At 38.3% G+C, this 27,540-nt stretch overlaps 1 protein-coding gene across 22 annotated transcripts in view; it reads right to left on the reverse strand.

Moving 5' to 3' along the window:
• Nucleotides 1–27,540, reverse strand: part of KIAA1217 (KIAA1217 ortholog) — a 354,008-nt gene that overhangs the window by 61,964 nt on the left and 264,504 nt on the right. For 19 of the 22 annotated variants that reach the window (XR_014884212.1, XR_793853.4, XM_031553863.2 and 16 more), the window contains 2 exons: nt 22,884–23,082; nt 17,603–17,696 (listed from right to left, as the gene is read on the reverse strand). Coding sequence is in view for 17 of the 22 variants with exons in the window: in XM_031553863.2 (XP_031409723.2) it covers nt 17,603–17,696; nt 22,884–23,082 (293 nt within the window). In the remaining 5 variants the exon portion in view is untranslated. Of the gene's footprint in view, nt 1–1,412; nt 1,621–9,314; nt 9,460–12,007; nt 12,311–17,602; nt 17,697–22,883; nt 23,083–27,540 lie in introns of those variants that run through there. The other 3 variants (XM_010712433.4, XM_085227262.1, XM_010712432.4) reach the window with 3 other exon arrangements.

Here is a 27,540-nt window from a genome sequence, read left to right on the forward strand (position 1 = left end):
AGTTCAGACAATGAAACAGCTATCCTAGGCTAACCTTGGAGTCCTGGCTTCAGCTAAGCCTGGCCCACAGTACAAAGCTCTAGGAGGAGTCAGTTTCCACAATATTTTTTTCATTATGGGAATCACATGCTGGTAATTCCAAAATAAAACTGATTTCAAATGTTCAAACTTGCCATGAATCGGGAACTCTGAGACCCACCTAGCTACTTTCTTAACATGCCCCATACATTTCCATTATCTTCTTCTGGATATTTTTCTAGACAAAGAGTTTTCAGAACTCCCTAAGAAATACCAGTAATTTTTGTAATAAACTTCCCATTCTTAGCACACATCTTGGTTTCAGCTCTCTAGCTTCTTTTGCGCAGTTTTGATATATGTCCAGCTGTAAAATCTCTGTATTATGGTACAAAAAGAGTTGAACTCAGAACATCTATGAAATGGTAATTTCCTGGTTCTAAAGATCACACCTGAAAAAAAACGTTTATGGGACATATGTGGATATGGTACCTATATTATTAATTTTATGTGGTTTTCATTCAACAGTGCTGCAATCAGAGTAAGATGTCTCTGAGGATAAGGCATTTCCCTAGTTTCTATGTTCATAGACTTCCTTCGTCAGTTACTCTTCTCCTGAGTGAATCCTAAGCAATTCTCTTCACCATACTACTTGATGTCATCACAGCACCTCATCCCCAGGCTTTTCTATCTTTTGTGAAGATGTACAAGGGATATGGCATAAGCACTACTTTAACCTCAAGAAGAGAAAATGTAGGGTATGATATTTCAGCTACACATACACTGACTTGAGTTAAGCACAGTTCAGATGCAGCCTTATTTCCCTTTCCATATGATAGAGCATCAAACACATTCTTAACATCATTGTCCCTTACTTTATAGTTAGATCTTCAATGCACACTTGTTTATGAATCCAGTCCCTACAGCTATTCAAATGTTTTACCTCAAGGTACTTTACAGGTCTCAGTATGTCCTTTTATATCCCTGACCACATATAAACTTAATTCATACCATCCCCTAAAGCTCCCACGGGGAAAACAAAGAATACCTGTTTCACTTTTTACTGAATGTAAAACAGATCTGTAAAGCTCTAACAAAACAAATTTAACGGTAATATCAAAAATAATGTTTGGATGCTTCACCTTGCCTCTAAGTCAACATGCCTGCTGAAGATGGATCTTGCAAACAAGCAGAACAGAGAATTTCAGATCAAATCCTGCAGTCTGATCCTTCAGGCATCATTTCTCAGCTGTCCTGATGCTACTCTGGGCATTTGTTTCAACAATTAAAAACAGCAGCAGTCTTATTAGACTCTTAGCCCACTTTAGCTACAGAGAAAAGAGAAACATCATCATATCCCATAGGATTTTTGCTCTGAAATAATTAAAGCCACTTACTGTTACTTAAGGAAATCACCTGTATGGCTACAGCAGTAAGATGAACATTTGGTTCCACTTCTTCTAATAAAGCACTTTTTGTTTTCAGCCTTGAATCTAAATCCTCAGTCTACAGTACATCATTTTATATATCCATGCCTTCTGGGAAAAGGTTACAGAAAATGTTCCTTGCTCCCTCTGCTCACAACAGGGACAGGCCATCTTGCTTTACTCGGTCATCTAGTAACGCTGCTTCAATAGACTGAAGTACTTTTCCACATGACAACGCTGCAATTTCTCCTCCCCTTTGAAATTAGTCACTAAATAACCTCCTTGGCATGTCACCCAGTCACAAACTGTGCAACACTATGTGATTCAATCGCTCAACCATTTTTTAATGTGTGCCTATGAGACGAATAGGAGACTAATGTCACAGAATGAAATACAAGGGAGACTCACAAAGGGGAAAGCCATAAATAAAGCAGCGAGTCACCTTCCCTTAGGTAAGAGAGGGCATTTTAAAGGTAACAATAAGAAACACACACATACTAATTCCCCACTAAGATGATCTCTAATTACTTAGCAAAGCCAGCATAAACAATTCTAGAAAAAAATACAGCCACCATTCAGTTTCAAACTTGGTAGCAATGGCTGGCAGGAGGAAGCAAGAGCCTCTTGTGCCGGGCACAGCACCCAGCCATTGGACCTGGTTGTCTACTCATTAACCAGGACCTGAGCCTCCTGGCTAACCTGAACTTTGGGGCCACCATAAATCAGTCTCAGAGATAGCTACAGCACACTATGCTAGCTATTAGATTACCCTTCTTTCTTTTTTTGTTATAAAGACACACTAAAGAAGGGAATTGTCAAAAAAACCCCAACTACTGAGAGTAGAAAGACTGCATCCACCCCTTCCATCCTCTCACTCCAAAAGACCAAAGAATACAGAAAATGTATTCTTACAAATGCAGTATTCACAGTGTGAAAGAGGAGGGACTTAAACATCATACGGTAATCTCATGACACAAGCACTTCACAGCATTGCAGTTTTCTTCTGTACTTTTTGGCTATGTTTTCACGCCAGAAAAATACTGCTTTTATCAACATTACTGGCATTCAAAAGAATCAAACTGTATTTTGAGCACATGACCATGAGCCAACATCAGTGTAAAGAGCCATTTATAAGGGGCCTTACTGGAGTAAGGCTTCTATTTCAGTGTATTCCTCTCAGCCAGAGAGGGAGGCATCACTCACTTCTGTTACAAAAGGGTATGCTGATAGAGAGCATTTAAGTAACATGACAAAGATCAGAGCAGATCCCATAAACAAAACCAAAAAACCTGGTGTTCCTCTCCGTACTACACCCTGCCCAGCAGCAAGGAGTCCTCCAGATTTGCAGTCAAATGCCGTGTCTTCTGATTCCTACTGTACATTGTAAAGCCATTACTGCTCTAGCTATGCAGAAAAATGGAAACAACTTGAATGAGTGTAAAGATATTCATTTTGTCTTAAATGCATCATTTCTAGTTTCACTGTAAAAATATTTTGAGATATTCTTTGTATTATATATTTGCACTAGAACTATAATAAAGTAATATTATAGCATAGAAACAAAGTTAAACCTATTTATTTTTATTTCAAATTTGATCGGTCAAAGCTTGTTTCTTGCAGTATAGGAGTAAAACAGTATTTACTGTTGAAGCATCTGGTTTATATTTGGCAGGGCTAACTAACCAGTCAAGCATCCCCTTTTAATGTATGGATGTATATACTTCGCCTGGTTAAAAAGCTGCTTAGGTCTGCTGACCAATCAGACTCAAATACACCAAAAGTAAAAATAAAGGCAAATTTATCCAAATAAACTTTTATGTCAGATGCTTTCCAGCAAGTGCAGAGTATATTCTGCCATCCACATTCTTCCTTACAAGTAAATAAACCTGCAGTGAGGAATCACATTATTATGCTAATATGCAGGGTAAAAAAGACCACTATATTTCACTGCAGCTTCTTTGTAATGAATTGCAAGCTGGTAGGATGCAATTTCAGTAATTGGACTCTAGCATGGTAAAGTATATCCCAGAACATCAGACATACCACACCTAGTTCTCCATACATCTGGCACTATATGCAATAGTCTTTGAGTATGTCTGATGCATATGAAAAGTTTTCAAATGAGGAATTATCTTCTTTTAATTTTAAAATACATTGAGCACAACATCATAAATAGTGCAAGAATATATCACTACTAATTTGTAGGTTCTAACAATGCATACAAACCATTGAAGTATTACTTTCCATTTCAATTACTTTATCAGAGCCCTCAAGCCTTGTCTAACTTGCCAAGTATTATTCCATGTTTAATTACTTGCCACCTATTTGTTTATAATGTACTGCACAGAACAAGAATTCCTTTCCAGTTAAACTCCCCATCTAAACAAAGGGGATGCCCTTAAGAAGCACAACATCCTACACTTCAGATCAGGTCTGAAGGTTTGGGCTAGTTTACTACTTCCAAATCTATGTTTATGTCTATATTAATGACAGTTACCACTGAATAAAATCTCCAGTCACCCTACTTAACTCTACATTATTTACAACATTAATCTGTTGGATCCTTGCATTAATTAGCCCATCACATTTTAATTTATCTTCTCTTTGCTCCCCTCAAGTCTCAATGGAAAAGTGTTAGAGACACATCAATAACATACACAGCTATAAAGCCAGAGAAAATTCTGAAGCCTGCTATGGGATATAAATACGAGGCATACATATAACTAACTTATTACTTGATTGATGATCAAAGTCCTTTCAGCTCTTGATAACAGCTCTTTTGGTCCTTGTGCCCCTAATAATAATTTCCTGGATGGAAACAATTAATCAGTTGATGCTGGTGCTGCTGTAAACAACCATTTCTTTGACAGAAAACAGGGAAATACTGGCTTAATGGCTCATCACTAGCTCAGCTTGGTTTTGCTATCAGTACTCTGGAGCAAAGCATGTGATGGAGTCAGTGGGGTCTTTCTTCAATGCAAGAAGTTCATTCAATCCAGCAGAATCCAAATGGAAAGACATTTTGCTGGTGATGTTTTTTACAGCTGTTGTCTGAATGAAGCTTTTTTTTTTCCCTGGCCTTTATGTTGTTGTTGTTTTTTCAATGAAGATCTGTCTCACACGACTTTTTCATTCCTACAGCCCACCCAGCATCTAATTCTGATCTAAGAAAAGAAGAATGGAGGAGGACAAAGACCTATGCATGGACTTGTCTGTAAAATCTCCTGTCTGCAGCCTCCGTTACACAGCATGAGAGCCACCTCCAGCATCTTTCTCCCTTCTACTCCAACATGAGAAACCTCTCAGCAGGGTTATTCACTTTCTTCACTGAAAGGAGAGACATCAACCCCTTGCTTTGCCTCCAATTATTCAGTAGAGGAATAAAAAAGTGGTCATATCCTACCCTGATCTCACTCTGAGATGGTATGTTCCCCAGAAATGGAGGAGCAGATCACAGAGCCCCTGAGTTGCAATCCTTCATCAAGGGCACCAAGCTGTCCTGCCCATCTGGAGGCAGTGCCACCCTGCTCTCCATCACCCTCAGTAACACCTTCAGATAGGCCTCAGCATCTGCCCATATTCATATCTATAGGGATTCATAATCCTACAGGAGCTCATCTTTGAATCCAAAAGGCTGATCTAAACAAAGAGAGGGAATGGAATAGTTCTGGCTGCCTGACATGTACTGGACTTGAGATTGCGTGCAGATCTTCCCCTAAACATACATATTGCTTGTTATTCCTTTGGTTTACTGATTGCTAAGGCACTCAGTGAAACAGATATGCCTCAGGGTACACAAAAGTACCATAAAGTTCTCTCATGCTTAATTCAAACTCCCTAGTTCTTAAATCAAAAAGCAAAGGACAAACAATTAAGCAAAAACCACCACACACCACACAGATTGCTACTAGCTAGAATGAACCACTGTAAAGGGGGCTGTGCCTGCAGGGTGGAGCTACGCATCATGTAATGTGTGTATAACATTAGGTATACAAACATGCCGGCAGTGCGTTTTTGTTCTATCTTTTGTGATGGCAGGTCAACTTAATCTGGAACTTTAGATTTTTAGGGATTAAAAAAAGGCAAGTGAATAAAAGCAAGCATATCCTGGAGGTGCTGGAAATTCTATAAGCCACTCTAAGTATACTAGAGCAAATATAGCTAACTCTCACTGGAGTCACATGAAGAAGGTTCTGCAAAACTGAGCTATTACGTCAGGTCTGCAGTCTGTCTCTCTGCTCTGTAATTCAAACCTCATGCTTTCCTCTCACTTCTGCACTGATTTAAACAAAGACATTTTCCTAGGCATAGGAAAGTATCACAGCATGTATCACAGACATGTACACACTAAGCACTTCTCAGAAGTAAAGTTGGCATCATTAGCTGCTCAGTGCTGAGGATCTGTCTCACCCCACATTACATTAAAGGGCAGTCAGGCACCCCCAGTCAGCTGTGTCCCTCTGTCTGGGGGGACAAGCTGTTCCTTGGTGTTCCCTGTCTCTCCCCACTGATTCCTACCCCAAGTTCATGAAGAGCAGACTTACTCTTTACCATGAGCCTGCCCATATGTATTTTCATTTAGCTCGATCTCTGCTCTGTTTTTCAACCCATTCTTTTTTCCTTTTTCTTTTTTATCTTTATAAGTCAAGCTGAGATACTAAAGCTAGAAGGGAGAACGCTAGCTTCATTGCAAATGCGGCTTGCTAGTTCTTATGATGGACTGGTGGACTTCGCTGTTATCCACCTTGGAGGATCCAACTTGGGCTGCAGTTTCTGTTCAACTGAATAAAGAGTTAAGTATCTCTAGCCTAAAGCTGGTAATAAGCATTATTTATTTATCCACAGACAAATATAGAAGCACATCCATTTGTCATTCTTTTCTTCCTCTGTCCTACTATTAGCACTAATGACTGAAGACTTTCAAGCCTAAATGAAGAGTACTGAGTTTGTAGCATGATTTTTTTCCTGCTTTGCCCATAAGGAATGAAGAAATATTAATAAAAAATAGCAATAATCAATCTGAAAACAATATATAAAATGACACTGTGCAGACATACAGTATGCAAAGAAAAAAAATTATATGGAAAGGCAACAGAGAATTCTGAACGTAAAATTATATAAGAAAAAAGGAAAAAGGAAAAAAGGGCAACGGGAAAGGGTGAAGGACAGTACTAAAAGTTTGTGAAAGGCCAGAGATGAAAGAGAGTAATATCGGAGATGGACTGTTGTGGGAAAAAAAAAAAAAAAAAAAAAAAAAAAAAGGATAATAAATCTCAAAGAAAGAAAATCAGGAGAATTAAGGCAGATGCTGAGAAACTGATGAGAAAAAAGTGAAATTCAAGAGAATACAGTGCATTAAGGGAAATTGAACACACACACACAAAAAAGAATGGAAGAATGAGGAAGCAGACTGAGAGTGGAAAACCATGAACTAATGTAAATTTTCTTCATGTCTAGATGATTTTGCATTAGTTCTTCTTATTACAGTGCTGTAGCCTAACATAGCAGGCTTGGGAGGGAGAGAAAGAGAGAGAGGGAGAGAGAAAGAAAGTAGAGGGAAGAAGAAAATAAATCCAAACAAACTTATTTGGCTTGGGCTGATACTCTGAGGTTTTGTGTTTTTTGCTAGGGGTCAGAACATGAGGGTGACTTTTAGGAAAGATGTGAGCTGCAGGTAAACACCAGCTGGAGTGACCTCGTAAATGCATGAGGTCAGGGGCAAAAGTGTGAGCATCATTTGCCTTTGCAACCCATTCTCATATTCAAAGCAAAGAGGTTTGGGATGCACTTTAAAGCTGCAAATGGCTTTTGAAACCTAGAACTAAGTTCAGCCATTCCCACCAAAGAAGCGGCTAAGATTCAAAAGAGCTTTGTCTCCTTCAGGCATTGCAGAGAACAGCTCTCTGCAAGTCAGGCCTTGGTGCAGCATCTCCAGGACTTGACATGCAGTGGGGCTGGGTGCCAAAAGCTACCACAAAGGAGGTTGTTGCTTTTGTCTGGTCACTAGTGGAGGGACAGCAGAAACTAGTTGCATGCAATCACCACCAAGTGTTGACAAGTGGCAAGACTTCTTTATATGTGTGTGCATGCAGCTCTTACAAAACTCTTCCCCACATCAGTTCTATGCTGTTACCAGCCCCTTGATCTCACATAGCTATGACTGCTCTCCAGGTACACCTGCACCTCAGGTCTTCATAATGGCCAGTGGTTCTTTGAGTCCCTGCAGTAAGATCACTTTATCCAGGTGTAAAAAAGAACCCAATGTGAAGATAAGGTGAAAGCAATATCAGATTGATCAACTTGCCATGAAAAAAATGGAGCTCTCAACATGCATCAGCTTAATCTAGCTAGAGGAGCAGGCTGTACATTTGGATTAGCCTGGTAACATCAGTAGTGAACCTGCCTGAACTCCCTAGCAGACACTGCCAGAGTAGCTGTCAATAGGACAATTTGGCTGCATGCTCGGTGATCTCTGCTTGGAGGGGAAGGGAGCACCAGGCCACGCCTGACCCCAAGCAGTCCCATGAGGAATTCCAGTCTAGCCATGCATGAGGCAATCTGAACAAATAATGCAACATATGCAGCAGAACATTTTGCATTGGCCAGACTGAAATTCTAGTGCTGCTGTGTGAGGGGTTATTCCCTCAGAAACATTTCGTTGTCTGAGCTATCTCCCAACCACCAGCCTGCATTCCTTCACTCCTGATCAGGACATCCAGATCAGTGAATCTAGCAGGCACTCCTTTCCACATTTCTATGACGGTATTTAACTTCCAACAGACAAATGGAATGTGAGAGTTTAAAAAAAAAAAAAAAAAAAAAAAAGCTACATTATCCAATTAAGCAGAGAAAGTCAATACAACTCTCACGCTTGATTTTCCTACACTTCCTTAGTGCTCTTTCCAGACAGAGTAGCGTGGTGAGTACACTAAGAAACCTCTTAGCATTTCAGCCAAGATTTTTCAGGGTGTTATCACAAATGACAAAAATATAAACACACTGAAACATAACACATTTCAATCCTAAAAAGGTTGGATTTACATAATTACATCATTGGTTTGCCAATATCCACATTTATCTCATCAGTATAGCATGGCCCACCCAGCCCATAAGCTATTAGACTGTTTGGACTGAACATAAAAAAGCTGTTACTGATTTTTTTTTTTTTTTAAGTTAACATTATGGCACCCCTCATAACTAGCGTTGTGTTTTAACCAACTGCTTGTTTCTTTTGCTTTCCCACAGCTGCTTTTTTAGGCAGAACATTCTGAAAACAAACAGGAGTCATGTAATTCATGAAGATGCAGCAAGCATTTCCCCCCCACACCCTGTTCCCCTTGAAGAGACCAAGCACATATCAAAGGCCACCACCAACGCAGGCAGCCAAACCCTTCAGACCAGTCTCAGTTTCAGCACTTCCTCAGGGCACTGCTGAACTGACGGGGTCATCCTTTTTTTTTTCCCAAAAAAGGAATAGTTTTAGACATGTACATTTCTGGTAGAGATCAGCATTTTTATTTGGTTTAAATATGCTGTGTATCAAATTTCTTGTCTTTAAAAAAAAGAAATACTGTTAGTAACTGAACTCATAAATCAAAATAAATGCATGGCTTTCTGACTCGCTGTACTAACGATTCAGCTTTTATTTTTGTTCCATATTTGTATCTCTTCCCACTGTGCTGAAGCCAAATAAAACTGAACAAGCTGATATGGTTAAATGAACATAAAGCATCGCCCTTGGTCTCATCTGACATTACCAAACAATAGTCAAAACATGATTTCTATTACAGAATAGCTTAAGACATTAATAATATAAAAATGCTATAAATTAGAGCTGATAGTTAAAAGACCTTAGCAGCACATCTACTATACCTGTAAAAAGCTATTTCTCTCCAAGTAAGGACATAGCACATCAGAAGAAGTAATCTGCGGTGTTGAGTTTTGGCATCAACACCACCAGACGGAGAAATGGTCATGGAAGCCGTACAACTGGATTTTGCAATGCATGTGTCCAAGTTCTCAGCTATAAGGCTCAGCAATTGTTTGCAAGTGTGAGTATATCTTAGCAACATTAGAGGTGCTACTGCTGCAGCAACCAGTTGGAGCCCTACATTTTGTTTTCATTTTACTTCCTTCTATCCAAAACAGTACACAACCTATCGTGGTCTGCCTGACTGAAGTAAATAGCTTTATATTAAGGTGAAGCTATCTATAGTAAATATTAAGTGCTCAAGGGCCTAGCCCTTTACCCAACACACCCTGTTGGTCTTTTCACTCAGTTACATGAAGTTCTGATTTGCAATGATGTCAGAAAGGCATATACTCATGAAAAAAAAATAACTTCAGCATCACGTCATTTCTCATGGAGCCCTGTTGCCTGCTGTTATTTGCAACTGTCTTGCTTTTGCCAACTGAGGCTTTTTTTAACCCCAGATCTTACGTGTATCCAAGAAAAGATATTTTTACTCCTCATATTTTCAGAACTCTGATTAGTTTTCCAGCTCACATTAGAAAAAGTACACTCCAACATGGAGAGGAATCAAACTCATCAAATACATAGATGTCTTCTAGACACTAGGTACTGGTTTGCTCTTTTTCCTGTGTCAAAAGATAGGGACAGAATTAATTCTCTTTAGTTTTAACTACTAGGCAGGTTAATTAATAGGAGACTGAAATGAAGACTGAGTGGAAAGCAGAGAATTTGAGCCACGATCATTAAGAATCACATTCTGGATTTGAGAAAAACTTCTTGGGAAATCTAAGATCCTGATTGATAAGCCAGCAGCAAGTTTATGAGAAAAAAACGTTGTTTCTAACTTCATAGGGGTTCTAAGTCTCGTGGTCCCAAAACAGCAACCTTCACAGAGTGATCGTAAGTAAAACCTCAAGTAAAACCTCATTTGGAAAACTAACAGGAAGTCACGAAGCTTGGTCAGACTTTGTTCCTAGCCCCAGTAATGCAGATAAGCTACATGGTGCACAATGGAGGTAAAAGAGGATCTCCTCTCCCAGCAAGTGGGGCCATGGCCATGAGAAATTTTTATCAGCTATCAGTGTGTTTAGGGAGTTCTGGCAGCATCTGACCCCACTAGCTTCTGAGGAATTTCAAGTAAACAGCCAAATTAGTGCTAATTGTTCTACTAAAAGAAAGGACAATGGAAAAAAAAAATAAAAGAGTAAAACATCTAAAGGCTTGGAACAAGGAAACATTATGTAAAAGAAGGTGGAGTAAGAACAAAACCAGAAACCAGTAGACAATAAAAATGGACTCAAATGAAATCCTTATGTTTTTATTCAGGGCAAGTTCCCAGTGAAGATTCTGAAAGTTTTGCCTGAGAACCTTAGACCTATGTGAGAGATAAGCTTCCAATTTTAATGAAGGGCTGAAGAGACCTTCACACAAGGGAGAATCAGATATTGTCATTAAGGAAATTCTTCATCTCCAGGGCAAGCTTTAAGCAAACCTCAACATGAAAGACAGGCTAGCTTGAATATGGGCATGTTTGTGGGCAATAAAGAGCTTTACTCCTAAAAATGCTATTAAAACAACTGCACTGTGGTTGCAAGTTGATCTGTTTCCACAGAAAAAGCTCTCTGGGAGTTTCCAGGTAACTGTTTTGTGATATCTACCATATGACACTCCTCTTAGGCTAACTGGAAGATTACAGCAAGGGTGCGGCAAGCTAATGTTCCCTGAACATTTTACTATCAAGAACATTATACTTTCTTTCAACTGCAAGCTTGTTGCAAACTTAAAACCCATCTGCATTATTTATTTGTTAAATGTATTTCTTAAATTGTTGGTATAGTAGCAGAATCAACAAGCTTATATTATACACACATCATACTTGGGGAAAAAAAATATAATCCATCAAAGCACAGAGCTATCCAACTAAGAAATCCACAATGCAGCATGCATCCCACTATAATGCAGGATCTATGTCTTTAAACAGATTGACTTTTTGCCAGAAAACATTTGAGATTTATATGCTGGTTTACGCAATGCTAAAATAAAAGTGGAAGTTTTCCTTACAATTCTACCCACTTTCCCACTAACTTAGGCTTTATACAGCAGTAGGTATTGTATATCAAAGGACATATGAAGGAAAGAGAGCAGGTATATTTACAATCTTTCATCACAGTCTGATTTGATGCAGCTACTTCTCAGTGTCTGCTGCTCTGCTGTTGCATAAATAATTGGCAACTACTGACAAGCCATTCAAAGCAAAGGTAGTAAAACCATGACAGTAAAAAAATCAGAACATCAGAGACTTGTTTTATACATTTTGTTCAAATCTCAGCAAGATTTGTAGTGGCAAGCTGGAAAATAACTTTCTTAATGTTTAATATGTAACTAGTCATAAAACCTGAGAGTAGAGCTTTGTGATTTAGTGAGCAATTAAGCATTTATTTTTTCATACAGCTCAAGAAAGAAGAAACAGTTTTCACTGTTTTGATTTAAATTCCCAGTTAATCTGAAAATATCTTTTAGTTTGGAAGAAGAAAAAAAAAAAAAAGAAGAAAAGGAATTATATACCTTTCATTATTTATAAGTATCATCTTACCTTACATCTCTTGCTGAGTTCTGTTTCTAGATGTCTTTGGCAGGTATTTTAATTCAGAATTAGTTTCAGCAATACATGCTATTACATCTTCCCTTTAAAACAAACCGCTTTTCCTCTTTCCCTCAGACAAAGTACGTGGGCTAAGAGAGCTGCAGCGTCTCTGTTCAAGCGATTTCATGGACACTCAGAGGCTTTCTTTCTACTGTATGAAAGTTAAATCTGAGTGAGGAAGGCATTTTTCCTGTCCCGGAAATCAGTATAACCAAAACCAATGCTGAGCTAATGAGAAATGTTTCTTCCATGTGTTCTGTTTGGCAGACACTGCAAGTCATATCAAGGAAACACGTGATGTTTATAAATACAATATGGCTCATGTTGTCATAACCTCTCAATGACAAAAAGAGCATTAGAAAAAGCAGACAGCAAAACAGCAGGAAAGATGAGATTTGTATCATTTGGAAGCTCACTATCAGATAATAGACATATTAGCATTTTCTTTTCCTTTTTTCTTTTTCTTCCCAAAAGAAAACGAAGTTTTATAGTAATAGAATCAGTAAGGCAAACACATGGCAACTTACACAAATGCTGTCCTATAGGCATTCTAGCACTTTCACTCGATTTGCTGCATGAATTCTTTTCCAATAAATACTTTTCTTCTAAATACCTCTACGTTGTTCAAGGAGTTACTTTTTTTTTAGCCATGGCATGCGATGAGTAAGTGTAATTTTGGCAGCATTTGCAGCTTTTATGTTTCCGATGTAAAGATTACAAACAATTCAGTAAAAAAAAGCTAAACATCTCAAAGAAGTTGGATGTATGTTTACAGGAATCTGAAGAACATAGAAAGATAACCCTGTTGTTATTATCTCCGTATTTTTCCTGCAAACCAACACTGAATTTCAGCCCCCTCATATGCTTCTTGGGGAGTTGTTTGAGGGCTTTTAGCACTTACAGGGTTTTTTAAGTTCAAGATTTCATCAAGGCATAGTGCAGAGGAGAGTGAAAGTGTTAGCCAGGCACTTTCAGGTGAAAAACGAAGTCACTGTTGCACAGTTTCAGTAGCAAAAGCTGTTCAACATGACTGTTCACCCAACTTATCAAATGTCTGCATCATTCTACAGAACAACTCAGTTTAACTCATCCCCTCTCACCTTGGCAGCCTGATGCCCTGTTGCGGCCAGGAACATCATCACCTTCTAGCTCAATCTCCCAGAGCAGCAGTTTCCATGTACCCCACTCCCTGATTTTGACTGAACTTGCCTTAATTGCCTTTTCACAGAGAAGCAATTTCTGAAAAGAAAAACCTCAAAGCGTACCTCGATACAACAACAGCCACAACAAGCATTCCTTGAATATTCCAGCCTCACCCACTCAGCTGAGGTCTGGGACAAACTACTGACCTGGTAAGGTCTCAGTCAAGCCATGGAATTAAGAGAAAACATGGTGGGTCTAGAACATTTTGAAACAAAGTGCAGCCCACAGGCTTCAGGGCAGGTAGTTGGGAAGAGAAAGACTGCCAAGCAAAACAGCCACCGGTTTGTTATGAAATAAAATTTCCCCAATTCTCAAACTGGCAGACAAATGATGCTCAAAACAAATCACTGCATAAACCGACATCATTAGTATCCAGCTGTGCCACCAGAAAGGCAGACAAGTTACAGGGACAGAGGGATGAGATTGTAATTTAGGATTCTTATTTCAGACCCTCCATAAAAGGAGGAGGTAGGGCAATGAGAACAGAAAATATATTGTGCCCTTTTAGTGGGGAATCCTTTCCACTTGAAGTCAGCAGTATAGCACTAGGAAGTCACAGCAACAACACAGGACAAAAGGAGTTCTGATACCTCCAAAACACTGAATTCATTCAGCAACACAAAAGTCTGCTGTTCTTTAGTATTATCTATTGGCATTGTACCCACGCACCATTGCAAAATATGAGATGAGAGACAAGCTGGACCCAACAGTTAGTAAATCTGAGAAAGTCTTTTCCCCTTTGAATGTGCAAACCATTAATTCTAACTGCACAGAGCAGCATGGTTGCATACATGCACTTGTACTGTAATTCATAACAATACTGGAGAAAATAAAAAGATCATCTTAACTTCTACATCTGGACATGAGACAGTATCTTGAAAGTATTGTTGCGTAGAGACTTAGAAAGAGCTGATTAATGTTACGTACTCAGGCAACAGAATAAAAGAATCGCAGCAACATGAAGAATCCAAAGAGAACAGCTGCTACAGATTTTCAATGTACATGTTGGGGAAAGAATAAAAAAATAAAGGAAAAGTACAAAAACAAATTTTTAGTGAGACAGCACTATGTGGCTACCTCTTGCTTGAAACAACATTCAGCATGGCAGACTTGTCAAATAAACCATTCTCTTCAAGATGTAAACAGCCTTGGCACACTAACAGTGAGCAAATAAGGCGCTCTGAATGATTTCAAGAGAAACTGTTCTTTAGAATTCATTTACAGCCCAAGCAAATCCCCTTTCTTCAGCACAGTCCATTGAGAAAGGTGCATGAAACAGAAAGAAGACCAGAAAAATTAGAGTTAAAGGATGAGAGAATGGAGCAGTTTGGTGGGATGTCTCAATTTTACAGATCCCACATTCCTCTTGCTTCTCATCTGTGTGGGTAATACTTAATACTTCAAGTGTTACTGCCAATTCCCATACAGGTCTCACATCTGTTTGGTAGCTAAAACAGGTGTCCAAGCTGGCAGCTAACATTATTTTCTGAGACTATTGTGAGTCTGTTACATGGAAATGATTATAAATCACACGAATAGAAGCCTGAACATCACCAAACCCAGAGATAAATGTTCCAAAGCGACAAGAAGGCAAACAGTAGAAAAATCTGTAAAGACACAATCTTCCCAACTCACAAAATAAAACCCAACATCTTTAACCCACAAATGACAGGAGATAGAACTAGACTCCCAATATCACCGTGGCAAAATATATTTATGCCAGCTCTTGACATCCTAAACAATGTTCTTTTAACTCACCTGAAAATAAGCTGCTTTTCTGTTGATTTTTTAAACAGTTCACTGTGCACAGTGGTTACCAGAGTTTTTCCCTGTTTCCCACTGCAGGGAATTTAACTGCTTGCAGACCACATGAAATTGAAGAGCATCAATTTACCCAGTGCAAAGATGCACAGAGGATGAGGGACAAGAAGCAGCATTTTTTCCACACTCACTTTGTTACCATAGTATTGCACATGCACTACCATATGCATCAAATGTATAAGTTTTGCACTCCCTCCCTCCCCCATCCCTAACTTTAATACCATTTGCTAAAGGAAGATGTATAGATGATCACACTGCCTGAGGGTGGTTCCCTCCCAACCTAACAACTCGTGAATTTGAAAAAAAAAAAAAAAAGGTAGAGATCAGTCATCTATTATGGTCTTACAAATTTTGCCAATTTAGACAATTATGAGAAGATCCTACAGTACTTGCCAAGCTGAGCAGAAGCTGCCATGTGTTTTCCGGAGGAGAAAACACTATCAGAGCTCTCTACTTCAGGTAAAGCTTTGGCTAGGATCCGACTGAACAAGGAAGAACCCAGCCATAAGACACCGATCCTTAGACAAACAAATGTAATTATTTCCGGCGCTCAAGAAATTGCCTGCTTCCATGCTCATAACTTTGAAGTGCAGAAATTTACAGCGATCAAAGGGAAGGCTTTTGCATGTTTCTCTGCAGTGTCCTTATGAACATCCTGGTTTCGACTTCACCTCTCGGACCAGAGAGGCAAGAAATTTGTGAACTGAGAAAAGAGCTGTTTTGTTGAATGCACAGAATTTCAAAACAGTACCTCTGTCATTTCAGCAGAGTAAAATATAATATTCTACCATGAAAACAACATTATTGCAAAGGCTATCACTGTGTCACCTTAATTTTTGAGTGATGGCCAAAGAAAGATGATTTAGTCATAATCAAGAGGCGTTAAATGTATGTACTTGTTGTAAAAAGTATTCTAAAATAAGCAATACAAATTAATACAGATCTTGCTTTTGCACAAAAGCAACACCTGTGTTCAAAACAACTCTGTTAGGCACTAAGTAGCTGGAAGAGGACCAAATAACCAGTCGTTACATTTGAATTTATATAGCTAACACTTAACTATATCTGAAAACACATCTACAGAACACAAATAGAGCCACAGTAGATACATCCAGCATTCACTGCACACGCAACAACAGTCTAACTTTATAAAGTCACAGTAACATTGCTATAGCAGTTAAGGTCATAATGCACAGTGATGGTATGTCACGCTTTTGAATATGAAGGAGATGTATCAGATATATCCAGTTACTGCTACAGGAATATAAGTAGAATTGAAAAATTTCAGGACCTTAAGGAAGGCAGTAAAAGCTATCACATTAGCCCTTTGAAGCACATCTATTTGCTCTCTCACATTGTATGTGCAACAGTGTGAATAATCAAGTAATTGGATTTCTGACCTATCAAAAGGACCATTTTATAGCTGAAGTATATAAATGAGAAGTGGTTGAGAATAGTGCCTGTAAATAAACTATTGCTATCTTTCTAAAATAATGAGGCCCTAAACTGTTGAAACAGCAGAAGTATTTCCATGAAATATTAATAATAAAGCAGTGTGACATGCTCAGAATTGATAATGAAAACAAGAAGCAAATGCACAATTAAGCAAATCCCTTCACAGGAAATTTTCAGCGCGTTTGAATCAGCTGTGAAGCGCACATAAAAGTCACAGCACAGGTGGGACAGGCATTTCTTTCTGGACCCACCAAGCTCATTTGGTTGTTATGTTTCCTTGGGACAGTCCCCATAGGCAGACAGGAGATGAAACTGTGTAACTTCACCACTGCTTGCTGTGTCACTGTCTGTGACACTGGGTGTGAAAATATGGTGGAAGAGGTGCTCGTGCACAGCCACACCTCCTGTCCTCTGAGCATCAAAGGAAAAAACACGGTCCAGTAAAAGATAGAGAAAGAAACAGTAGAAGAGAACATGTCTCAAATGCCTTCTCTGTATTTCCCAGTACAGAATGCTCATGTGAAAATACAAATATGTCAGACCTCATTCAATACATACAGAAAAATTCTAGAAAAAAAGCCCCAAGTCATTTACACTACAATAGGTATTTCTTATTGGAAAGGTAATTTACAAAGTGTTTCAGTAGACTTTAAGGTAGGTAGGTATACGTGCTTGGCCACTCTAAACTAGTCCATGCTGAAGCCTTGCAGGAGTGAAGTAACACCCTGCTTTACTTCAACTGTAAAGGTTTGGAAACATGAAGTTAGATGCTTTATAAACTTTGAACATTCCCCATGTCCCAAGATAAGTAATTAAAGACATTGTTTTGATTCACATGCTTTAATGCTAGTAAACAAGAACAAATAAACAGCTAATGTTCAGGGCAAATAACTGGAAAACTGAAAGTAGTTAAAGTTTCTTAGCTATTGAAAGCTTTATCACTTTCCTCTTCTGTATGTGCTGTACAGATATCCTACATTTTGTAAATTGTATATATTACAGTTATTAAACAATTAACATAAAAACTGGAAGAAAGAAGAGTATAAGTGTAATGCTAGTACTTACCCTTATGTCTCCATTTACAGCTCTGGAAGTGTGATTAAATGCATGTGCGGGGTCTTTGTTGTAAACTTTAAGGAAAGATCGGTCTTGAATATTCCTGGAATCAAAAGAATCAGCAATGATAACAGATGAAAGTAATTTTATTTGTTGCCTAAAAGTTTCAGGTAACAGACAAACATACTTGGTCTGCAGCCGACCTATAAGAAAAACTCAAATGCCATAGCTTAGGCACACACAAACAAAAGTCTATTTTGATTCTCTTTCCCATGGGAAGTATCATTCTTTCGTTACAAATCCACACCCATAAAAATTAGATAGTGCTAAGTTTCTTTCAAGGTCCTGCCACAGAGTGAAAGCACTTTGAAGACAATAGAGCTTCAACATTTACTCAGTGCTCAGAAGGATTTAGTTAATATTTATATGTTTTATTGTGTATGCAATCCACATGAATTTTTGCTATTCTAGGAAAAGAGAATAAAAAAGAAAATAGTCTAGTTGCAATTAATCTTGAAGCAAGTCCAATTAACAACTTGTTCACAGATCAGAAAAAATAAGTAAAAAATGCAGCAGCAAATAAATTACTCCTCAAAACTTTATCTATTATAAAGTTGGGGTCTTAAGGAAAACAAAAAAGCAGTTATGAAAATCAAATAAACAAGTAAAAGTTCTGATGAAATCTCCCACAGAAATGGTTTAGATAGAAAGTCCTGAGAATTTCTTTTGTTTAATTGAACACTTTGTCATTCATAAGTCCATTTTTAAACTATTACATTTAGGAAAGAGTTTGATGACAGAAATATTCTATTTTGTTTCAAAACCTACCTACCTTTCTTTTGTTAATTTTATGGCTTAGAAATTTGCACTGAACTCTGCTGATGTCTTGTTCACATTTCATCAGTAGCAAAGTCTCCAATCTACATTCACTCACATCCTTTCAAAACTGCGATTCCTTTCATTTCCCAGTAGTGATCTCTAGAGGATTGACTCACACATGTGACTGAATTCCTTTCCTCCAGGTGCAGCTACAAGTCTACCGAACTGATGTTAATCACAAGGATTATCATTTAAAAATGAAGGAAAGGATGCTTGGGCAGGTCCAATTTCTTTCTTCCAATGTCATATTACAATCAGTGATTGCTTTGAATGGGTAGCTAGTCAGAACTTGTGCTGCTGTTGTAGATGTCAAGTAGTTATTAAAGAAACTCCACAGCTCAAGAAACAGATCAGTGCCTTCTGTTTAAGAACTGCAGGGCTGATGAGAAAGTTAGTATTTATGAGTGTTTGCTTGTAGGCTGCATAGGAAAATAGCTACCTTGCGGCAAGTACAAGTTCTTCCATTATTTATGGTAATATAAACTGTTTTCCATCTTACAAATGTGATCCTTCTGCACTGAGACTTGCGCCGGTAGTCTCAGTTACCATTTTCTGCCTCAAACTTAGAAATATGTTCTTTTTGATGCAAAGCTAACTCTTTCATTTTCAATTCAAGAAATGCAGTATTTTTCATTTAAATAAATTTTATCTGCTCCTTTTTTCACTCTGATGGCTATGAGATGGTACTTAACTAACTGGAGTTTTTTTTTAGAAAAGCATTCTCCATAAATACTTCTTGTAGGAACATGACATGTTAAAGTAAAACATTGCTGTAAGGCAAATCACCAAAATACAAGGCATTTGATCTCTGAAGTGAATTCTGTTTCACCTCGTGTTGCTATCCTAAGATAAACACCACTGATAGTAGGTATATATTACTGTATATTCATAATTACTACTATTTGCATTACTGTAACTCCCAGATGCCCATGGCATGTTCAAAGGCCTCAATGATATGTGTGCTGTATCAACATCCTAGGAAAACTTTACCTGCTTACAAGATGAGTATAAAACACAAAAGACAAAAAGATAGCTGCAGAAAGATAAGGGAGCAGAAAGACACAGGGAGAGCATAGCCTCTCTCTCCAGGCTGAAGAGCAATAAACAGATTCTGGCACCATTGTCATGCCCTGAATAGGGAATGCATGAGAAAGGGTGAAGGTGGGACTAGAAGAAGAGCAATACAGTGGCTTTGCAGATGTTTGTGGAGGACTCCTTCCAAGCATGACAGAGGGCTGCCTAAGGGGGAGCATGAAGGCACTTGTTGGAAAACTAAAGACGTGTACAGTGAAAGTTGGCATTACTAGCCAAGTGGAAGCAGATGGCACTTGGTATCGAACAAGAAATGAAAAGTAGCATTGAAGTGGGCTTGGAGTGGCCCTCATAATGAAGACAAGTAGTTTTTATTTAATTAGATAGAGAAGATACAGTCAGAGGACAAGTGAAAAAATACAGTGAAACAGTCCTCCTGACAAGCTAGGAGAATAGCTTCTATTGCCTCCTTTGAATGAGTAGAGTGAACCTGCATCAAATGTCAGGAAAAGAACGTTACAACAGTTCATGTAAAAAAAACCTAGATGTTTAAAGTTGATGTCAAAAAATGTTTAAAAGTTGATGATTTAGCCAAGTGTTTTATCACAACATGGTATGAAATGAAAGGCTGCATCAGAGGGATGTTATGCAGAAAAAAAATCTGAAAAAGTCAACAGTGAAAGCAGAATCATGAACAAGGTTAAGAAAACAACTGATTTGGGGGCACAAGTAGCAAGCAGTGCTTTATCCCCAGGGATTAAATAAGAAAAAATAATAAAGAAATAAAAGAAGAGGAAGTGGGTTGGTCTAATGAAGAACATAATTTGGGTTAAACTAATGGCGCCTGAGACTATGTTAGAAGAGAAGATCAAGATTTGTGTTGGGGAAAAGAGGCAGGTTTCATGTTATCAAGTTGCAGATGTTCATAGGGAAGACATCGACAGTTGAGCTAGTTTCACTAGCATGTATAATTTTCCACAGAAAAAAAACACAGAAAATCAGTGTTTGAGAATATGACCCCTCAAGCGATAACTGAAAGACAGGAGAGAAACAGTAAGGAATTGGGGAAAACAACTCCTTGAAATAAAAGGTGATCGAAGTTCCAAGAAGAAAGCAATGACAGTATACATCAGATATCTGAGAGAATAAGGGCGTAATGTTCACAAAAGCTAGCCAGTTGGTGACCTGAACAATCATAATGGAACAGTTGGGAACAAAAAACAGGTAGAAATTAAAAGAATAAAGCCTCAAGAAAGGTGGAAATGGGTCTAAGATTGATTGAACTGGAACAAGTAAAACTCCACCAGCAGTTATAGTGATTGCTTAGTGCAGGAGAGAAAGGTGATGGCGTGAACAGTGGAAATTTACTTTGTGTGCAGAGAAAGTTTTGTTGAGAGGCACAGAAACATGTTTGCAATGTAAAGAGAAGGCACTATAATATAGCAAGACATTAATAAGAAGACAAGGCAAAAGATGTGAGGCACAGAGGAAGATGAGTCAAATGGAGAGCTTAAAGTCAATTGAAATGCTTGTGTACAAAGCAAGGAAGAAGGAAGATAATTGAAGGAAGAGATGGCAAGCAAAGAAGAGGAAAATTATACTTTTTATCTGTTCTCTGTGGGGAGACGCTGTGTAAAGGTCATGTGAAAGAGTAAGGAACAGAAAAGGAGAAAACGTGGATATCATTAAAAGGTGTTAAAAATGCTACCAGTACTGCATACTTTGGACTCCAGTAAACTAGATTTATTGAAGTTTCCTTACTGAGGGTGGCAGCTGAAGGAGGGCATTTGGCTATAGAGGAAGTCAGCAGCTGGAATACGGCATTTCCTCTAGAAACGATCTACAATACATGCATAGGAACAGAGGAAGCAGAGAGTGAGCTATGCTTGATTCTGGCAGAGTGATGCCTGCAATCAGAAGAAAGGTGGAGTGGAGAGTGGTATTAAGATAATGAACAATGGCAATACTGGGGCAGGGAGGGGGTGAAGTCATAAATTGTTAGTCTGAAACTCAAGGGAAGATGGAGTGATAAAGTGAAAGAGTTGATGGGCCAGACTACAGCTGGCAATAAGGCACTCAGCAACAGAAACATTGTAACACCTATCTTGATTTAATCACTTGATCAGATATAGTGAATAGACTACTTGAAGTATAAGAAACTTGAGAACATAATGAATGAGGATGCAAAAATCAGATGAGGCTTAAAACTGGAGTAACAGTGGCCAAACTATGGTGTGAAAGAGTGCTAAGCAAGAAAGATTAAAAAAAACAAACAAACTAGAAACTGAAATCCATGAAGATGGTTGATGACAAGATACTGGATAGAGAGACTGTGGAAAGCGAGACAGAGGAGAAAAAGTGAGGTGCAATGCTGTTCAAAGACTAGAAAGAAGAGTTAATGGGGGAATTTGAAGTGGCAATGCTAGAAAAACCCCAACTTGTACTGAGGTCAAGTAATCTCCAGAAGAAACGAGGCACTAGTGGGCAATGCACTTCCCTTACTTTCACATCATTTTCCTGCACCAGAGTTGACTGGCAGAAAGGAAACATCTTTTCTACTTTCTTCTTCATCCCTTTAAGCTCTTCTGTCCATTCATTTTAACTCATAGCCTCTAGTGAGAAGGACACAAAAGCACACTGTATCTCCCTGAACAGTTCTTAGTGCAACATGCCTGTAGTATGTCTTAAGAGTTTTGTTATGGCATCATTTGAGACTTGGTATGTCCCCTAAGAATCTGATCCTTTTGCTTGAAGAACACAGACATCAGGACTAACAGATGACAGAAAGAATCATCCAGATGTTAGCCAGAGACTGAACTCAGAAGTAGAGAAGGAAAGAGACTGCATCAGTTGCTGCATCCTGACATCAAAAGGAAGGTGGCAAGGCTGCTGCAGCAGTAGTCACAAATGCTACAAATCCTTGGCAGTGTAAGAGAATAAATAAAAATGTTGTGAGGACATCAGTAACATTCATTTTTGAAACTTCAAGCTCACCTGGAGATTTTGCTCTGCTAGAAAAAAGCTGTATTTTCTGTGGGTTTTTGTGTTCAGTATGTTAAATATTTATGTCTCAGCTAAAATGCAATAAAATATTAAATATGAGAACCTGCATGAATTGTATGTATATTTGAATGAGATACACCATACATCAATGGCTTGTGCAACAGATGTTGCTCCTACAGCTCAAGGCAATGCCAGATCAAGCTTCCCATAGTACTCAGATATCACTGAACAGGCTTTTAAGTGTCAAGCCTCTATCTGTTAGATACGTATCAGCTCCACACCTTTTTAATCTTTAAGTGCACTGCATAAAACAAAACAAAACATCAACAACAAAAGAAATCCAAAACCCAACAGCTGTAATTCCTCGTATACTTACCTCACATCACACAGTTCATAGTATATGTTTCTGCTCTCATCCTTGATGTAAATGGCCACACTAGGCGATTCTAGCATTTTCATTGTCAGCTGCTGGGGGAAGGCACTTACAAAAAGGGCACGAATTGTGTCTGTGCTTGTGATTTCATTTGGCATCCTCAGCTGCTTTGTTTCATCTCCATATTGAAGATATAAAACACCTACAAGCAAAATAAAATAGGAAATTACTATTCATAAGTGCATATAAATAATCTGGTCTTCCAAGTCTATGTAGAGCACAGGTCAAGCCCATATAGAGGACAGAAAAATCAACTCACAATCCTTGCACATAAAGCAAATAGAATGTTTTTTCAACACAGGATAGGAGTAGAGTACCACACTTTGCTGAGAAGCCTATTTTTACTGTTCTTCACTTAGAGAAATCAGAAGTTTACTCGAAGAAGTCTACTGAAAGATTCCAAATGCAGTATGTCTGCTCTACAATGGAAGGTGTTCGTAAATCAAAAGGTACTTTTATTTTTAAAGCAGTTGAGGAAGACCTTCACCATTTTATACCACCCAGTTTCCCTTAAACAAAAGTTTCGTGTCTTAGCCTCATGCTTACCCAACAAATCCCCTCCAGAAAATAGACTTCCATTTTAGCACTAGTAATTTTACATTCATAATTCAATTTGCTGGCATTATATAGTATAAAGACCTAGGTGAAACTCCCAGCAGGAGTAAAACTAAGGTCACACACAAACAATTTCAGATCCTTTCAGTTTTGTAGCTGTGTTAATAGGCATCCTTAGCACTCAGGGAGAAACAAAAGTGATCTTAGATGCTGAACTGCAAAATGTGGACATTCTTAATCAGCAAAGACAGAAAGTACATAGCTACAAGGACTGCTTTAAAAGTAACGTCTCCTACTGGCCCACGACACCAGAGGCAGATGGTGGTGGTATGGCAGTAGAGGTGAAACTTCCCACCAATATCCCGTTACATTCTGTTACCGCGTGACAGATGGCAGCACAAGGGCAGTCTGACAGAATGGCATTTGACATGGAAGTGCGTGTGAAGCAAAGGTGTGGAACTGAATTCCTCCATGTGGAAAAAATTGCACCTACTGGCATTCACAGACACTTGCTGAACACATATGGAGACCAAACAGTGGATGTGAGCACAGTGCACTTCAGCAGTGATGACAGTGGGTCAAATCCGCTGGTGCGGATTTTTACGAGCAAAGCATGCAGACTCTTGTTCATCACTAGTAAAAAATGCATAGCTAATGATGGTGACCATATTGAAGTATTGTGTTTTACAGCTGAGAATTTGCTATATCAAATCCTGTTATTGTGCTTCTTGTATCTTCTGTAGTTTCCATGGAAATAAATAGGAGGCATTACTTTTGGAGCAGCCTACATAGTTATTACAGAAACATCGACAGTGAATTCACTGTCATTCATGTAGGTACAAGCAAGGCAGTTTTACACCACCTAGTCTGGATGCTGCCAGCATGTAATGGCAGATGCAGAGCATTCAAACTTAACTACTGCCACATCCTTATTACATTTTCAGGTAGACTCTGGAGCCTGAGTGGAGCTCTGCGCTGCCACGCTTTTGCGTACACCAACAACTGCAGGTAGACTAACACTAGGTGTGGTACTTTACATAAACTGAATTCACCATGATAATTGCAGCATAGGTGCACCATATGCTGTCGACATGGTGAACACAAACAGGAGGGTTGGGAACTCAAGATCCTCAATGCTGTTACCATCAGTTATCTTCAAATCACTAAGCTTGGGTGGTTACGCATTCTCAGTTGAAAGTCATCAAGAATGGGATTGGCAGTCCTGAGCTCCAAACACTGATCAAAAGCAATAGGAAAAACTAGAGTCCTAGAATGTAAAGGCATACAGTGAGAAGAACAGAAGATATTTTAATCTAAGATATGCTTCCCTTCATCTTAGTCTTTAGAATTTTTTTCACTACACTGTCCAAAATCGCTGTACAGTAATGAACACATACCCATTATCTACAATCAGTTGGTAAGTAATTGTGCTCACAGCTAGGAAAGAAAGATTAATTTTTAAAGAATTCTTAACAAACTACTCAATATTACTCAATAATTTAATATTAGGCCCCTCTATAAAACAGATTGTTTTAATCATTTCCCTATGATTATCAAGAGTAGCTCTTTTTCCTTTATCAAAATTGCAATCAGATCCTCCGGGAATTCAAATATAAACTTCCATTTTCCTTCAGCTGAAAAAACTGTTTCAGACTGAAAAGGTCACGGAAGATTTTCCTGAAATTTTTATTTTGGATGCCGATATATCATGAGCTATTAAACAATTTATTTATTTTTAATTTGAGGCATCATTCATATCTCTATGTTCTTCTAAGGTAAAAATGGCTTTTTAGTGCTCATTCAAATATTCACTACTATGAAACATTTTATAGAATTTTGAACTAACTGTATTTTAATACCACATGTTGTCAATGACTGTATTTAATTAATTGCTCCAAGAACATAAGCCTATTCATTTGTGTTTATAGATTTGACTTAGGCAGAACACAAGGCATGTTCAATGTTTTGTTACTGGAAGCTTTCTTGGATTAAACAGTAAAAAAGTGTATTTTGAATAAAAACACAGACTTCACATATAGCTTTGCAAGTGTGTGTGACTCTGTTTTCTGCCTAGTTTGAGCATTTGTACAGAATGCAGAAAATGCCAATAAATGCCTTCTGAATATTGAGCTACTGAAAACATTACACAGCAGAAATGGTAGAGTTGAAAATCTTTCTCATTCACAAGCATGACTTATTCCAGAAGTCGTGACTCTGTCTGTCCTCAAATATTCCCTCAAAATATTGATTCAAAACAATATTACAGTTGTTTTCAATTTTCAAAACAAACGTGCATACTATCCAAAAAGATCCTGACTTTGAATAGAGAGCTTTAACATACAATTCAGAGAAATGTTTTGACCATAGTATTACTGTAGGGGTAAAATGCGCTGTCAAAGGCATAATAAATTCTCCTTTCCTTACTCTCTCTTAAATCAGAAGTCCTTTAAATAACCTACTGCCTTCCCTCTTGAGGTATCCAATACGTTTCATGACAAAGTGATGCTTTACTGCATCTCCTATTTGACAAAACTAACTGCTTAGTCATACAAACCTAGTTTCAGCATGATGGGATAAAGAGACTCCAAAATGCATTATTTTAAGTAATTGATATTAGTTTTCTCACACACATTGCTGGGCTGAAACTTTGAACTCTGGCAATATCCCCATGGCCAACCTCATAGAAGCTGCTGGAGCTTTGAGGTATGTTTTACTTTCAGCTAAAATATTACTTCCTTGGAGAATTAAAGAGAAAAAGAGAATATAACTCTGGTACAGGTTCTATTCGGGCACAAGTCAGCAAAGGTACTGGAAAGAAGTATGAAGTATGTACCATACTCATACCAGCAAGCTCCTAACTCCTTAGTTACAAGTGGTAAAGGCTTATTCCTTACGGCAAAAACTAATGCTACATAAGCAGCACAACATTACCCAGCTCACATCTCTCAGCACCATCATCTAATCCACAGTGCTGTCCTAATCCAGACTAAACATCATGCTATCATGGTTTTATTGCTAGCAATGACCTCAGTACTGGGCAGCTGAAAGCTAGTTTGAGGATGTTCAGAAGAGCTTTAATTTACAGAGCAGGAATGCCTACAAACTGATTATTTTAGAGAGAAAACCGTGGAGCATTCAGCAGTAAAGAAACGTTAAATACCTGACAGATCAAGAATAAGTTAACAAATATGATTAAGTCATCTTCTAGGACCTTTACAAATAAATTCTCTCACACAATAAACTTTAAACAGTAAAATACTGCTATGCTCACAATCAAGTAAAGAAACCCAAGGCAAAGCAGTTAAGTAACTTCTCAGTGCTGTGAAAGAAAATACAGTCAAAGCTTGCACTGGTGTCAATTGGTTTCTTTCCTGGGAAGCCACAAGAAACTCATCATCCACGTAAGACATCTTGCAAATTTCTGTACTGAAAATCTGACATCTAGTAACATCTTATTCCATGGGCTCCCACCTGAAGAGACTTATTAATGTATTTGGCTGATGCTTCGTGTTGTGTGCTAATGCATTTAAACTTTCCCACAGATACAGAAATCAGTGGCATGAATTAGGCACTGTTGATTGTCTTTTGGCGCAGCCACTCTATTTAACCTCTGGAAATTTTGCACCCAATCTGAAAGTTTCAAGTAATTAGTAAAGCTGGTTGGAATAAAGCAATCAAAAGCTGGATGCGCTGGTAGCTCTGGAATGTCTTTAAATCAAAGGTGTAAAGCTAGGTATTAATAAAATGCTAGAAATACGTATGGAAGACCTCCAGGACTTGTTGAGTGACCAGCTAATTAGATAAATTAGCAAAGAAGGCTTTATCTTAAGGAGAAAAATTATAGAGTACGTGGTGAGGAAATACAGTAAGAATTGCCGGAAATCAAGCTGAGTTATGTTTTCAAAAGTAAACTAAATAGCATAGTGTTAAGGTTTGGTACAGTTTTCATTAGATTAGTTTTACTCTTTATCTAACCACCATTTAACCATATCTTTCTGAGACAGTGGACAGCCTTTGTCTTTAGATGCCGGTTTAACTTGATCTT

Source organism: Meleagris gallopavo, chromosome 6 (assembly GCF_905368555.1).
Source record: "Meleagris gallopavo chromosome 6, MGAL_WU_HG_1.1, whole genome shotgun sequence".
Taxonomy (NCBI): domain Eukaryota; kingdom Metazoa; phylum Chordata; class Aves; order Galliformes; family Phasianidae; genus Meleagris; species Meleagris gallopavo.